Raw genomic sequence first — 17,339 nt, forward strand, 5'->3', positions numbered from 1 at the left:
CCCTCCAGCAGATCGACACTCCTGCCCAATTTAGTGTTGTCTGCAAACTTAGTCAGGGTGATAGTACTACATCATCTAACCTCCAGGCATCTAAGCCAGTTACTAGACCAGTACTAGACTAAAGCCTGGTACCAGGCTGGTGGCTAGTTATTTCTTACTTGTTTAAAGATTTAGGCCCTGAGGCATTAGATTAGAGAAGTCTTCACTCAGCATGAGCTGCTTACTCAAAGCAGGCAAAGTCAGGCTCCCTTTTGTGACTTAAAAATACCTTATGGCTGGGAGAAAAAATTGTCAAACTGAAACAGTTTCTTGAAGATTGGTCCTAAGGTAGATCCTAAGTACTTTTCTCTTAACAGATGGATGCTGAACTTCCTCTTCCAACTCTCTGGGTTAAGTTCCCACTGACATGCCTCTATTCTTATCTTTTCTCTTCCTAAGCAGATTGGTGGTCATGTTTTCTTCCTCTCCAAGATCTCTCCAGCTAGTAGGCTGCAGCATATTCACTTTTGTACAGCAGGAACCAAAATAGTTTTTGAAACTTTTTTCTAGAACTATGACATCTGAAGATTTGAGATATCCTTCCATCTCTGTCCCCCACAGCTATTCTGTAGATGAGATTTTTGAAGATCTGGTTTTGATTCTATGCATGGAAAAGTAGATTTAATCTTTCTCTTCCTAATAGTTTACCTATATTTTCAATACAAAGAATAATCATATTCTGCTTGTGATTTATGATGAAACTTACTCAGTTTTTTGAGTTTGGTTCATTGTTTTGTTTTTTTTTTTTAATTTAAAATACTTAGGAACTTTTTTTATCTTGAGATAATTTTTTGTTATACAGCAAGAAGACCATGTACAAGATTCTAAATCAGTGTTTTCTTTGGGTGCTGTGCATTGAAACTTAACTTATTTTCCATTATTTGTCTTTCTACAACTAGATAAAAATTCTTATAAAACAGAAAAATTGTAATAGTATTCAGACAAGTCCAGTTTATATGGTACATTGTTGGAAAAATAACCCTAAGAAAATGCAGAATGGCTACAAGCCTACTAATACGACTTAAAAACTTTTTGCAGAAGCTACATACAACATGGTATTAAAGCTGCAAATACATATTCAATACTTGTGTTTTATAGAAAATTTCATAAATATTTAAATTTAAGACAAACAGTATGGAATAAAATGCACTAGGAAACTGATATGTAGACAAAGGTTTATTTACACCATACAACATTTTAAATATTTTATACACAGCTGCAGCAGAGAAAGCTATTCTGAGCTTTCCAGAGAAAACTGCAATAATAAAGATGTGAAATATATTATTCATATAAAAGTGAGATTATTACTTTATTGCATTTAAAGCAATGAAGAATGTAGCTCAACAGACATTCATTTAATGACAAAAACTTTGCTTTTATATTATAAAGTAAAAAGTGTAGTAATGGCCAAACAGACTGTTATAAACTTTAAAAACTGCATAAATATATACATTGTGCTTCATGGTGAAGTTTTTTGAAAACTAAACCAAATGAAGCTGTTACAACATGAATCGTTGCTTGAGGTTTATCTATAAAGATTACCTTACAAATCCATTCCACGGGTACTTACAACACACGATGGTAAGAATTGTACACCTGGTTCTCCACTAGCCGCACTAGTGGGAATATACTGTACGAAAAAACCACTGACATTTGGCACAGGAAGAGCCTGACATAAAGGAGTTGCAATGTTCAGACAGGAGTGTCAGGATCGTCAGGATTCCCAAAGTCTTTTTATTGTCAGTGCAATGAATCATTTTTACTTTGTTTCTGTTTTGTTCAGTTCGTTTTTGTTAAACTTCTGTTTGAAAGTCACCTTCTTGCACGTCTAAAGGCAAGTTCAGACACTTCTCCCATTCTGCTGGTCTGAGTTCTAAAGCATCTTTTGCCTCTGTGTCTAATACATTTATCGTTGTATAGTGTTGGTAGTCACCTGTGGTTTTGAAACTGTCCCATGGAGCCTTGCTCGGTCCTGAGTTCTCCTGAAGACCAAAGAAAGAAGAATTAAAATCAAGGGTGAAATAATGCAGTTTCCATCTATGAGGCTGATTGCTGACGTGCTCTCATGAGACACAGAAGCTGGAGAGGGGAAATGGCTTTGCAGGGAGCCAGGCTGGCGGGTGCTCGGCACCGCTGCGACTCTTTCTCTGCGAACAATCAACACTTTGGCAGGCTCCTCACCTGAGCTGCCAGCTAAGCCCTTTCTTTCACAAGAACCAGTGTGAGAGGAATGGGCTGAGAGATCCAGTACCAATAGACATCTTTCTAAGAGTGGGAGAAAAGCGGGAGAAGAGAAAGGATGGTAACAGAGAAGAGTTTGTGGCTTGAAATATGGAGTGGTTTGAAATAGAGACTGCCAGCTGGATTTTAAATTGTGGCAGGTGCATGGCAGAATGACAGAAACCTTGAAAATGCTGTGAGAGCCACCTTGCCTTGCAGGTGGATGAGCTCATGTATATTAGGATTAACAGACTGAAAAGTGGTTATTTTCTACTGAATGATTTTTTATTTTTTTAATGCTACCTCTTATAAGGTAAAAGACTTTATGGACCAATTTAATTAGAGATTTCTGCTGTAACATGATGGGTGGTATTTAGTTGCTAAAATCCAATATATTTGCACCATCTAAGATGCCTTTGAATTTTCTGCTTGATCTCCAACTATCTTTCACAAGAGGTGTAGATTTCCTTTGAGCCCTGTATCATTGCTGCCTGTACTGTGCTGTAAACCAAGACCTCTGTCTAAAATAGCCTCTAAGATGCCTGTATTTAGGTACCTGGATCACTCTCTGACTGTCTCACAAACAGACCATTCCTCCAGGCAGCTTTTATTAGCAGACTTTTCAAAAGCACAGCACCAATGTGAAACAGAGTAAACACAACTCTTCCACTGAGATTCCCTTTGAGATTTTGAATTAATTCAAGTTTTATGTGAATAGCAAATCTCAAGTAGGGAGACAAATGAAAATGTTACATGTCAGCTGATCTCAAAAGGGAGAGTGAGTGAGAACTTGATACAAAATAACACATATCACAGATAAAGGTTCATCAAAGAATCAGGGCTAAATTTCTGCTGGATTAAGATGATGTAAAAGATGTAAATCCATTGGCCTCACATCTGCTTAATACCTCTTCTTCATGTCTGAAAGCAGCTCTTCTGAAAAAGTTATAGAATACAATAATTCTAGCTCAGTTCCATTTAATATACAAGTTTTACATTATAAAATTATATAAAAATAATTACTAATCAAAATATTACTGATAAAAGTATGTCAGACTAAATTAGCTGTTTTAATTAGGTAAAAAAAACGATTTCCCTGCTCTCATTATCAGGTGTAGTCAGAGTGTTATGCATGTGTGTATGAGTGTGTGTGTATAAATTTGAATTATGATGATAGCAGCCTCAGCTCAGGGTGATTTAATTTTTGCTTTTCCCATGGTAAATATTTATAAATCTATTTTGGAAAAGACATGGCATTACAGAGATCTTGTGAGCTTTCTGGACAGTTGCACATACAGGTAAACCCATCTGGACTTGATTGTAGTATCTAATTTATTACCTCCTTGCCTAGATAGAGGAAAAGCCTTATTGGTCAAATTATATCAGTGAGCTGCTTTCTCTGTATAAAGGCCCTTAGATACAGCAGGCACATACAGATTTGAAATGCATTCCCTACAGCTCAATTACTTGTCATCTATAATGATGTTAGTTAGTTATGGTCTAATTGTAGAATGTAATGAGTCTTGTCATAGGCTGGATTACTGAAAATAGCTTTGGTTCTCATTTCTGAGGTACCTAAAGGTGAGGTCTTCTTGGGAAATGCACTGGAGTCAAAAGACTCTTGTTTCACTGTTGTTTAGGATCCACCAAATTTTAAATATAATAGAAGGACACTTACCATACTGCCTGATTTTGGTACATCCCGAAATCTGTCCAGAGTCTGAAATTTCTGATTTAACTCTTGAAACAATTCCATATGCCTCTTTCTTGTATGCATGACCTTCTGCAAAATGGAATATACTTGCTTATATATATAATTGAATCTGGTTGTTTTGTTTTGTGTTTGGTTTTTTTTTTTTTTTTTTTTTTTTTTTAAGAGCAGCATTACTTTTTCCAACATAATAAAGCAAATTGAATTTGGCGGGGTCATCTTTTCCCTATAGATTTGACCAATGGAAGTGAATTGCCCTGGCCATTCTCTCTGCTGTGTTTAATGCTCCTCCTGTGTACAAGAGATTGTTTTAACCCTACATTTATTGAGTTGCTGAAATTAGGGGCCTCTAATGTTAGCATGAAAGTATCTTGAAAGTAATGGCAATTTCTCAGAAGAATATTTCTCTTGCATATCAAGAATATTCTCTGGAACTTCTGTTTTCAGCATGGATGCTTAAATTTTAATTTCTGTAGGAAAGTAACAGCACTTTTTAACAGTCCCTGTAGGAATAATTTTTATGAGAATGCTGAACTCAGAAATCCTGGCTCAAAATGGAAACCCCCCAAATGTTATGTCTTTTTAATTAGACATCTTCTTGTCATTCAAATCATCATAAAATGCAGTTGAAATTGCATTCATATTAAGAAAAGTAGGCATATTTTTTTCAATTTTACTTGCTTTCTTATTTCATGGACAAAGAAATTGGAAACTGCTCTCCCTCTAACCCATGCCGAGGGCACTCTTCCACAGAAACGAATTTTTGGCATTCCTGTGGAAGGGGGTGACCCCAAAGAGGGGTGACCCCAAAGAGCCCCACAATGCACACCTCAGTGCCCAGGCCTCAGCCATGTATCTGCCTGGGCAGCTACTTGGAGAGTGAAGCAATCTTGGCTGTTTTCAAGCCTAGATTGTAAGCTATGCTCATCAGAGCTGTTTTCAAGGGAATTCATGCTCAGTTATGGATTTAGAGCAGCCTCTGGAGCCAAGCTGAAGGCTGCTTACTGTTTGACCAGTCTCATGGTTCTGTGGTCTGGATGGTCTGGGGATGGGAGGGTCTGAGGATGCTTCACCTCAGTCCAAGTGAATGGGCTTGGCTTTGCTTTTCTTAAGCTTTGTAACTGCTTGAACTTGAATTACAGCCAGGGCAGCAGCCAGGAATGCTGACACATGAGGTGCAGGACCACAGGACTTTGTGCAAGTCCTGATTTTGTGTCAAGCCTTATTTTCCCTGGAGTTGTGAGTGAAACCCTGAAAAATTATGTATGTGGTGCTTGAGTGTGACCCTTTCCATCAAGTAACACCCCTGCCAAGCCTAGGTTAGTACCTTTTAAAATGGAGTGGCAATAGATTACTCCCAGTATTCCTTTATCAATGCCAACTTTGTCTTTCATTTGCATTATGTCTTTAGAGATTTCTTGAAATGTGGGTGCTCTTTTGGGCAGGAATTTCTGTGGCTATTGTCTAATACCTTTATTAACCTCAATATAGCCACACAGTAGCTTAAAAAGTTGTTCACTTCTGAGGAAAGAAGTTTGGCAATATGTCTCACAAAGAGACATGAGACATCAGCAATTAAAGACCTGTTAACTTGAGTTGTGGGGTGAATAAGGGAAAACCTTTTGCAGTATTTGGTAATTTAGTCCTTGAAAAAGGTAATTTAACTAGACATAGCTATCAAATTTTATGAGGGGAGTTTTACTTAAGTGACTTCCTAGGGATTATTTTCAGATATTGCTGCTATGGTAGACAGGAGTATATAGCAATTTTCATATACATAAAATTTTTTAAAAAAGGTTCTACCTCAAATATTATTATTGGTTTAAAAAAGGAGACATGGTCATGGGAATAAAACAGTTTTGGTGGGTTAAAACACTAGCTCTAAAAAGTAGGAAATAACATAAGGCTGTGAAACAAGTATCTCCATTTGGAAACTTTTTAGTAGAAAGCTGGGAATATAGACAATGCTATTTTCTGATATCTTTTCCTTAATCATGGACCCAAGATGTCATTAAACAGCAAACATGAATAATGCAAATGTCTTACTCAGTTCATTACATTATTCCTGAGGAGAAGCAGGTGGGAGGAGAAATAAAATACTTGCACCGGGAAGTCTGCCAGGAAAAAAAATCTTTACATTTTATTCTTAATAGCAGCATGACTGGTATGAACATGTACCCATGGATCTTTTGGTTACTTTGTGTTTTCCTGGCTTCCATTCCATAATTCCTACCCACTGACACCCACTCCCTCCCTATCGCTTATAAAGAACAATCTGAACTGAAGGTGCAGCAACTCAAATTTCCAACTTTAACGGTCAATTTCTAGACTTTTAAAAAATTTTTGGTTAGAAAGCACCATCTTATCTCCTTTCTAGAAAATATACTTTCTTGGGTAACTCTTTCTCTTTTATGAGAAAACAACTTACAAAGTATTTGTGGAGTGTTATTCTGTTTTCTCTGTTAAATGGGCTATGTGGACAGCAGCCCTTTATTAACCTTAGAAATACCAATTTTCAACAATACAAAGCTGGAGATCTTGACCACTAATACTAGGATGACTGTAGTAGCATCAGGATCTGAAAAGGATTGGAAATGACCTTGTGCTGCCTTTTTTTCTTTAGGTGCAGCTGTGCAGTTGCCCATTGATGCTGCATCCCTGCCAGAAGCACCAGAGTCAGCCACCGGGCTGCAGACACACATCTTCTTGTGGTGCCTCCTGAAGGTTCCATAACTCTTGTGCCCCACACCCTAAAGGGGGTCAAGAGGAATCGAAACCCATTCCACATTTCTACCCCCACTCTTAAGTCAGATAGAGTATGTGTTTTGAAGAGTCTAGGCCTTACTCTGATGATCACCTACTCACAGAAAAGGATTCAGTGTGGATGGCTGTCAGCAAGATGGGGAGAACTTAGAACATAACTCTGCAACAAGCTCCCTTTTTTATTTATGACAGGGCTTTAGCTGAACTCTAACTGAAGACAAATATACTCATGAATATTTAATGACACCCCACCTGCAGTACTGTATTCAGCTTTGGGGTTCCCAACAAAAGGTTCATGTTGGAATGAGTGTAGTGGAGGGTGACAAAAATGATCAGCGGGCTGGAGGACCTCTCCTATGAATTCAGACTGTGAGAATTGGGGCTCTTCATCTCTAATAGAGATGAGAAGGCTTTGGGGAAGTCATACAGCAGCTTTGAAGTACCGAAGGGGGGCCTGCAAGAAAGCTGGAGAAGGACTTCTTATAAGAACATATAGTGACAGGACAAGTGGTTATGGCTTTCAGCTGAAAGAGGGCAGGTTTAGATTAGATATAGAAAAAAAGACTTTTCTGATGAAGGTGATGAGACACTGGAACAGGTAGCCAGAGAAGTTGTGGATGGCCCATTACTGGAAGTGTTAAGGGCTGGGTTGGATGAGGATCAGCCTAGTCTAGTGGAAGGTGTTCCTGCCAGTGTCTCGGGCTTGGCTCTAGATGACTTTTAAGGCCCCTTTCAACCTAAGCTATTCAGTGATTCTATGATTTGTGGTCAGTCTCATAAATAACAATATCATCATCATCATCATCATCACCACTACCAGGTAATTTAATTTGCCTTGGAAATTTTCTACATTGTTGCAGTTAAAAATGTTCTCTCTCAAATCTTGTACAAAGCAGCTAACTTGAAAGAACAGATGGGGGAATGCCTTCCCAGCCCTCTTATGGAAATGTGCTGTTGTTTCAAGATGTTATAGGTATGATCAGTTGCCAAACTTGGGAACAGGAAATAATTTTTACCTGCAGGCATATTTTTTTTTTACATTTGCCTTAAAGAGATGTCTTCAGGTTGATAAGAGAATGATTTTAAACTTTAACGAGTTATAGCAGTATTATAATAAATAGCTATGGCAGATGAAATTCTGAAAGAATGCAGCTCCACCAACCAGTGATTAATTTAGCATTACTGTTGGTGCAAGTCTACTGATTTGTGGAAAGAAAGCAGTCTATTATTTACTTTTGCTCTCTGTATCCTTGCTCTCCCTCAGACCTAGAGATGACTTGAATCCTGGTGATCAGGGTAATAAGGCATTTTCTGAATTATTTGGCATAAATGTTGTTAACAGAGTAGATCCAATGAGTGGCTGATAGAAATGAGAGAGTGGGGTGACTGGGGAAATCCAAAAGTCAGAGTTTCTCATAGAATGTAAATGTAATTGTTATCTTGAATCCTAAAATGCATGCCAATTGTACTGTTTAGCTCTCCTGTATGTTTTTGTAACTGCCAACATTCACCTATTATAAAGCTCTCCTGGGAATTTCTACAGCATCTGTATTTCTGTTCAACATAATTAGAATGAATTTTATTTGATCCGACAGCTAACTGTTAGTGCTGAGACTTAATGAAAAAGCTACCTGTCCATTTGTAAAGAAAAAATGACAGAAGGTGGAGGGCACTTAGCTGGGGTTAGCACAGCCTGTGGCAGAGAGGATCCAAAATGTCCAGACCAATAATTTTGCTCATGTTTTGGACACCAGACTGCATGAATGAGTCCAAACTTATCTTTATTAATAGCAAGAAAAGAGCTGTAAGGTTGTTTTATGTTGACTGTTCATTTAGCGAACTCTGAAGTTCAACTAGATTAGTCAGTGTTTTACAAAATCTAACTGTGGACAGTATATTATGTAGCAGAAATATTTCCTGCTGACAGACTAAGCCCTATTTGTTACACTCTGTCTTTTCTTTTTTTTTTTCTTTTTCCTACATGAAAGGATCATTTAAGAATATAATGGCAAGCTATTTAAAAAGGGAAAACAAGATACAGGTGCCCAGTTTTGATACCCCCCTCTCTAACCACATTGAGATCTATGGTAAGTACGTGCCAGCTTTGATGCCATCCTTTTCTCTCTCCTTTTCTTTTGACTGAGACACATTTTCTATAACAGAACCCATACAGACATGGGACTTTCATTATTTATAATCCATTGCAAAGGCCCTTAAAACTATATCTGTATTTCTGCATGTATTGAGGATAACAGAGACAGAGAGTATTTTGTGATGTTATACAGTCTTAGTCTAGTTGTGTTCATATTGCATAGCAGATGGCTTTGTGTTTCTTCTGTGGCTCTTGGAGGAAAATGGCCTTTCTCATGGTTTTTTTAATGTAATTTTATTGCTTTTCTTTCAAATTATTTATAATAAAGTGAATGTTCCATTGGAAGCTACTAAAATAATCTTCTTTTCTGTTTTTTTTTTTTTTTTTTTTAAGGATGAAACCATGAGTAAGTATATAGTAATAAGACAAACATGTCCAAGACTATTTTCTGGCAACATCTAACATGGAATGGTGTCCATGAAAACTAAACTCTATTAAATTCTCTTAGTCTGAAAGCAAATTGTCTATTGTGAATGGCACCCAGATTGAACTGAGTTCCTTAATGACACTCAAGAACTTCTTGGAGACACAAGGGCGGTCCAGATGAAAATAGTGAAGGTCTTTCTAAAAACCAATCCATTTAAAAGCTGCCATTTTTGGCACACAGGAATATTCCCTCAAATGCCTAATTTTTTAAGATAGACATAGCTGGAGTATTTGTCTTGAATGTATATAGAGACATGTGTGAAATGTTGAGGGTGTAGAGACTGCAGAGAGCATTAAAAGGAAAAGGACAGAAGTAGCCAAACTTGTCCCACCCTTGTCCACACTACATACTTAACATTTGTTATCTTCAGAACCACACCCATGTCATTTTATGATTTGGAATCCTCAGAAATATGGAAGGGCATTGTCTCAGAGAGTGCCAGCTGGCACTGGTCACAGACAAAGCAGAGAAAGTGTTAAACATTTCAGTAGTATGTTCAATCCCTTTTGCTTGATCTCACCTCCAGACTGTATTCCATTTTGCAGTCAAGCTGCTCTGGGGTATCCAAAGAACAGCATTTTGGCCACATTACATTATCTCAACATTTTTTGGCTTTTTTATTTTATTTTACCTTAGACAGCCATGCTATGTGTAAGGATACAGAAAAGTCCACAGATTTAATCAGAAAACTCATAAAGCTCGGGGGTGAGATGGGGTTGCTACTGTGTTTTACAATACTTGTAAAACACAGTAGCAACTGGCACAGTATTGCTGATGCTCTCAGTTCCTCAGCACTCACTCCCAGTGGCCCCATTCTTTCCTTTTTACAAAAATGTATTTCCTGCATTTTAATAGTAATTCTAAAAATACTAGGCCATGGAACAGCAATATTGCAAATGAGTTTATAAAAAGGTGTAAATAAACAGCAACACACAGCTGGGAGGAGTGGCTGATACCACAGAGGGCTGTGCAGCCCTTCAGAAGGACCAGGACACATTGGAGAGGTGGGCAGAGAACTGTCTGAAACTCAACAGAGGAAAGTGCAGGATCCTGCACCTGGAGAAGAATAATCCCTTGCACCAGGACAGGTTGGATGCTGACCTGCTGGAAAGCAGCTCTGCAGAGAAGAACCTGGGTGTCCATGGACAACATGGAAGAAGCACCATGGATAACAAGTTCTCCATGAGCCAATAGTGCCCTTGTGGCCAAGAAGGCCAAGGTGTCCTGGGGTGCATTAGGAGAATATTGACAGCAGGTTGAGGGATGTGATCCTGCTCCTCTACTCGGCCCTGGGAGGTCACATTTGGAGTTATGACTCCAGTTCTGGGCTTCTTGGTAAAAGAGGGACATGGAGCTCCTGGAGCAGGTCTAGGGGAGGGCAACAAAGATGATTAAGGGATTGGAGCATCTATCTTTTGAGGAAAGATTGAGGGAATTGGGCCTGATCAGCCTTGAAAACAGACAACTGAGAGTGGACCTTATCACTGTCCATCAGTATCTAAAAAGTGGTGTTGAGGAGGTTTCCAGGCTCTTTCCCGTGGTGCCAAGCAATAGGACAAGAGGCAATGGGCAAGCAATAGGACAAGAGAAACTGATACACAGGAAATTCCACCTGAATATGAGGAAGAATATCTTTGTGGTGCAGGTGACTTTGCGCTGGCACAGACTGCCCAGAGAGGGTGTGGAGTCTCCCTCACTGGGGCTATTCAAGAGCCATCTGGACACAGTCCTGTGCTCTAGGATGACACTGCCTGAGCAGTGAGGTTGGACCACATGACCTATTCTGTGATCCCTTCCAACATGACCCATTTTGTGAGTCTGTGAAACCATGTGAGTCGAGAGAAAATATGTAATGAGGAATCCTGTTTCCTGAGAGCAGAATGTGTACCACATTGTTGGTGTTTATTTGGTGTTGGATTATGCTCCTGAGTGACAGGAAGAATGTTTTAGTATCTGTTGCCACAGAGAATGCTCTCACCATAAAATTTCTACTTTTCAATGACAAAACCCACTAAAGTTTAGAATTCTTTATATCATTACAGTTATAAAACTTCTGATTGAATTTAATTTTAGAGTTGCTTGCTCATCAGAATTTTGTTATTGTTTCTTGTATTTCTTCTTCCTTTTTATGCATTTATCCTAAAGCATATTTAGGGTAATTGCAAACGGGAGTTTTTGAGTTATGGTTGATATGTGCTGATCACAGCCTTTCAAATTTTAGCCCACAATTTGTTCAGTTTCTTTGGAGACACACAAAATGTATTATATCAAACTACTTCTGTGCATGAATAGACAACCTATGTGAAAACCTGAAATTATGCACAGCCCCTTGAAAGCTAACTGCTGTATTCCTTCTGGTAGAAATCAGAGAAAACTTCAATCAAACCTCTAAGAGACTTAATCGTATTGACTGAGAACAAAATGGTCATTAATGAACACAACTAAACCTTCTCACTTGACAGGATCTAAGTTGGAAATTATGCATATCCAACCTAAAGAACCTTACATGAACTTAATTTTTTATATAACATGTGATCCATAAGCTTTGACACCTGCAGCACTACGTCATTCAAAATTTGACACATTCATAATCACTACTTGGATGTGAAAGTCGTATTTCAGTAAAGTAGTATTGAAGAAAGATGAAAGAAATTATTGAATATCTCTTCAGCAAAGCAAACTTCTGCTGTGATTTAGCCTGTCCTATAAAAGTGTCACGCTTTTTCAGTAAGTAGATAGCCAGCCAAAAAAAAGAGAAAAAAAAAATCAAAAAAACCAAACCCAGATGAAAATGAAAAGGCAAAGAATTTAAAAACTGAAATCATGATGGTTAATATTGCAATATGACAGTCTGATCTCAGAATATTTTGCAAACAAGTTGCACCAAAGTAGTTTTAATGAATTGTTCATCATGTTCTGTACAGTACCAATTGAACAACCCTATCGCATTTACTACGCCAGAAGGCTAAAATCTCCTAAAATGAACACTTCACATTTACTTTTAGGAAAATACTTTTAATATTCAGGAATAATTCAGTAAAACTTACTTCAAAGTCAAGGTCCGAATAACGTGATTTTCTTCTCTATTAAGCAGTAAAAAAAAAGAAAGAAGAGGTTTTATTAACAAGGGGACTATTCAAATCATATTAATGAGTCTAAATAACATTCTTTTTTTCCTATCAGGTATATATTAGGTATTTTGTAAGAAGATAGATATTTTTGTCTTGATAATTTAAGAGTAATGTGTGACTTTGCATAGTTTATTAGACCAGTATCATCATATTTTCTCTGAAATAAACTTGAATGCATTTCAGTGGGATGCATAATGTGCATGTTAATTGCATGCAATTGAACCTGTTGGTGTATAAAATATTTCTATACTTTCTGTGGTATTTGAAAATTATAATCATATTTATACATTTTTACACAGGTACCTATACATATCTATGATTTAGACTTTTTATAGGTTTACAGAAATTGATTCTTTCCTACATCAAGCTTACATTGGTACAACTCCATTGATTTTAATGGAATAAATGACAGCAAAATCAAGCCGAAGCCACAGCTTCAGCTTGTTTGGTTGCAATGGCAATCTGAATGGAGAAAGCAATGACTTTGTTTTAAACTTATGACAAATCTGATTCAAAGCATCTGATATAAAGCAAGAATGATTTACTAGTGAAGTAATCACTTGTATAAAATGCAACAGAATATGATTGCTTAGACATGTTACAAATAATTTAGCACAGAATTTTTTAGATCCAAAAAGAAATCAATTATAAAGTCAAATTATATCAAAAAGAAGCAGAAATATTATAATGAGGAGATAATTTTTTTTCTTTTAAAGTTGGAAATTAAATGGCTTGCAATAGATTAAAGAGATGTAGAAAGAAGAAGCTAGGTTGTGAGAGCTGAAAAGAATGCAAAAAAATTGAGAATAAAAAAAAAGATACATTCATCTTCAGGAAGGAGGGTTAAAGAAGAAAAAAGTACTACCAAACCCAAAAAGGCTTGCTGCTGAAGCCTAACCCTAATTTTTATGATAGGTTATGATGGCTTTAAGTCACGGTGAAGGAACCTTTTCACACTGCATTTAATTTCTTCAGTGAAGAAGAATCAAACTCATTAAGTCAAGAGGAAGAATGTTTCTGATTTTGATTTTATTTGGTTTAACAAACCTGCAGGTTTTAGCAAGCTGCTTTATTTTCCTGAAATTGAAAGGAATGATTTTACAAGTCTTCCAGCTGTAAAAAGTGGAAGATGTTTGGTCTCTGAGCCCTTGATTATACCACTTTGTGATATGTTGTCTGGTTTTGTAGTAAAATTTTAATGCTCCAATCCACAATAATATAAGGAATATTACTGCAACACTGTTGGCACTCTGATGCCTAAAGGGTTCTGAGGCTCTATAAAAGAACAGTCTAATTAAAACAACCAACAAAACAAGCTTTGGAGAAGCTATCTTTAATCACCAAGGCCTGATTTAAAGAGAATCTATGCATTTGTGATGAGGAATGATCTACTTTTAAGGTACAATTAGACTACATCTATCACTGAAAAGGCTCAGTGGCTACAAAATAAGAAGCATGTACCACAGATAATGCAGTGAAATTTCCCGAAGTAACTTTGAAAAATGTTTGAAAAAGCTATTTTTAAGTTTGAGTTCAGCAATAAACCTGATTCCACTGAATCCTAAGTAAAAATATAGAAAATTTAGGAAAAAATGTTCAGTTGGCTGGGTACTGTGATTTGTAAAATTGAAACATTTGTATATTGCTTTGAGTGCTTGACTGCAGTGAAAATATTCCCGGCATAGCTGGATTATTAGGTTTTGCACCCAGACAATTCTATCACTGTTTATATGGTGAAAATACATAACTAACAGATTGCAAAATATTCAGTTGTGGTACTGTCAGAGAGAGGCAAATATTGCAATTTTGCTGTTAGTTCACACCAGTTTTGAGCAAACAGATCATATACCGCAGGTTTTTCTCAGTGAGATTTTTCTAGGGCTCAAGAAGAACCTACCACCAAAACATTGATTTTAAACTTAAATAGTAAGGAAAAAAAGTTCTGTGCTTGTGTTTCACGTTTTTTGCATGGCTGCACACAATGAAATACAGCACAAGTGCTGCCTGAGCATAAAACAAAATGTGTGCAACTGCCACAGGAGCAGCAAAGTTCTACAAGTTTTGAAAACCAAAGGATGCTGGTTATAAATGGGATCCTGAACCATGGAAAGTTATTTACAATACTGTCACTGACACCACTAGGTACACAAGCAAGTCCTCCTGGCTGCTATGGCACTGTCCTGAAATGACAACAGTGTTATTTTTTGAGAGGGGCAATGTATTTAGAAGCATGAAGTCATTGGGAAACTTACAGGATGAAGGAGTTTCCCTTCAGTCTCAACTGGAAGTTGAAATTTTACTCAATTGTTCTAGTTTCTGTATGATGTATAACAGCAATTAAAATAATTGCATTAATTGTGACTGCACATATTCTTTTTCTCTTATATGAAGTTTGTTATGTCTTTTTTGGCTGATGAAAATATTTTCCACACGTACCTAAATGCTTTCAGAAATCAACCATCTAGCTCATTCTACACATTAAACTGACAAAAGGCAACTGAGTTGAGTAAGGGGGAAATTTCCTTGTGTCAAATAAGCTGCTGAAATGGTCACACCAATATGTTTCTTTCCAAAAGTTGTTCCCTTTATGCACCTGCAAAACTAAGAATTATTTTAGTAACACAAAAATTACACTGGAAGTTGGTGGGTTTTTCCCAAGAATCAGCTGGAGATTCACTTGAGTATTAATGTTAAAAGAACACAAATAAAAAACTGCAAAGGATATTATCTATGGTTTGCCTCATTTAGTATTTTGTATTTGACCAGGTCCTGCTATGATATTTCAGGTATGATATAGAGAAGGGCAAGGATAAAATCACATTTCTACCACAATACCTTCCGTAAGTCTACAGTAGTTTCAGATTTTCCTTGGGAGGAGCTTATTCTGAAATCTAAAATGTACTGGGGTGGTGAATTCCACAATTTAAAGATGTAAAACATGGAAATGATGTTGTTTATCCCTTTAACATTTCATTGATGTTTCTCTTTTTGATATTATAGGAGGTATGACTATCAGTTTCCTATTTGCTCCTCATTCATCTGTTCTCTAAGCTGAAGAGCCCCAAATGCTGGAGAACTGCAAAGGTCAGTAATAAAGGGAGTGTGTAGCATCCCTAGGAGTGTATAAAAACCTGAAGATCCATGCAATTAGTCAGTGGCTGGGAGTTAGCTGGTATAATTCTGAAAAAATGAGGGGGATGGGTAGGCTTCAACCCATGTACAATTACCAGTGCTACAAAAAAGGGATAAATTTAAGCAGGCAAGGGTGTGATAGACCTCTCTGTCAACTCCAGTGACAGTTCTGCGTTGCTGCTCTACACTATAAGCAGCCAAATCTTACCCATAAACGGGGAAATTTCAGAGGAGACTAGCAGCAAAAAGTACTTTTAGGAGGAAAGGATAAAAGAGTGATGCAGATTTATGTAGCTTTGTCTCTGGAAGAAGCTTGTACAGAAACTTTAGAAGGATATAAACACTGATAAACAAAACTGGTATGGGAAAAACCTGGAAAAAATCAGAATTGGTATTGGGAAAAAGAGTAAGTTTACATAACTATGCAATGATTACTAAGGGAAACAGTGGAAGCCCTTCACTGTAGTCTTGAAAGTGAAGTTTGACTATGTTTTAGAGAAATATATTGTAGAGTGTTCTTGCACTGATAGAAAAGATGACCTGACAAGATTTTTTCCATCTCTGATTTCTATGTCTCTTTAATCTTAATTGATAAAACCCATTTTACGTAGAAAACAACCCTTACCCTTCATGCCAGAGCCAAAATAAAACTCTGTGAAAAGAGATTTGTGGTAGTAATTTATTTTAAATCAATTTTACTTTGTGCTAATCATGTGTAGCTTCTCTGTGTATTTCCAGAACAACTCTAAACTCTGCTGAGGGACAAAAATAGAATTTTGAAGAATAATTTCCATACACCAGCACACACTAATCCACTGGCACCAGGAAAGAGCTGCTCCTGCCTAAAGACTAATAAAATGCCTCTCCATGTCTGTAAAATGACAAATGCCTGTTTTTCTCCTTATTCTACTCTGCATTACACCACCATCTGATTAATTACATCAGATACTCCTAAAGATATATTTCATTGTGCAAAGCATAATTGAAACCAGATACCATATTATAGAGAGGGCTATAACCATGCTTCCATTAATACAAAGTCTTATTATCAGCAGTTTATAATTCACTCTGAGATGAGATTTGACATACAAGATCTTAGCCTGAGGAGGATTTTTTCCCAGAACAAAAGTAAAGAGAAAACTTATTTGGCCCTCAGAAATATAAAGGTGGAACATGGAGAGATGTTTTTGATTTTAAATGCCTTTTGTGTATATACAACTGAAAAACACTCTAGTTTTTGAATAGGAGTTTGTTGGCTACTAGTTCATAATATGAGCTAGACATAAAGCCAGCAAATATTAATGAAAAAAAAATTTAATGTGGGAATTTTAAGTCCTTAAAACACACTAGCAAATTTAGTATGCCAATACACAGCATAAACATAACTTCAGAGATCTCACTTTAAAAGTATTCTGACAAATAATTATGGCCTGCTGCTCCCTGTTTTTATAGGGCAGCTTGCATATTTATTTACTCAATCAGCTATGACCACTTGCTTTGTGTTTCTGAATGCTTTGAGAGAAAATGTAGCACTTGTTAAATAGGCAATAATAATATATAGTCTGCAATATATGCTGCATTTTACAAGACTGACTAAAATTTCAGTTCTTCACATCTTCAGTTACTACAATAAACTCTGCCTGATTCTACCCCCACTTCTGTAAGACACCCTGAAAATAAGCTGCATCAATTTCTGAAGTCAGAGGACTCTGGAACCTACTTGCTCAAGTGAAAGAAAGAGAGGGTAGTTATAGGGCTAGACTT

The 17,339-nt window shown here is 37.0% G+C and overlaps 1 protein-coding gene and 1 long non-coding RNA gene across 2 annotated transcripts in view; both read right to left on the reverse strand.

The window, feature by feature from the left end:
* The window catches only part of LOC127059378 (uncharacterized), a 768,519-nt gene that overhangs the window by 136,696 nt on the left and 614,484 nt on the right, over positions 1–17,339 (reverse strand). The gene's annotated exons all lie outside the window — the stretch shown is intronic.
* The window catches only part of ADGRB3 (adhesion G protein-coupled receptor B3), a 446,607-nt gene continuing 430,705 nt past the window's right edge, over positions 1,438–17,339 (reverse strand). The window contains exons 29-31 of the mRNA XM_050972295.1: positions 12,360–12,395; positions 3,938–4,042; positions 1,438–2,021 (exon numbers count right to left, since the gene is read on the reverse strand). Of these exons, the coding sequence (XP_050828252.1) occupies positions 1,833–2,021; positions 3,938–4,042; positions 12,360–12,395 (330 nt within the window). The 3' untranslated portion in view covers positions 1,438–1,832. The remainder of the gene's footprint in view (positions 2,022–3,937; positions 4,043–12,359; positions 12,396–17,339) is intronic.

Source organism: Serinus canaria, chromosome 3 (assembly GCF_022539315.1).
Source record: "Serinus canaria isolate serCan28SL12 chromosome 3, serCan2020, whole genome shotgun sequence".
NCBI classification, from domain to species: Eukaryota; Metazoa; Chordata; class Aves; order Passeriformes; family Fringillidae; genus Serinus; species Serinus canaria.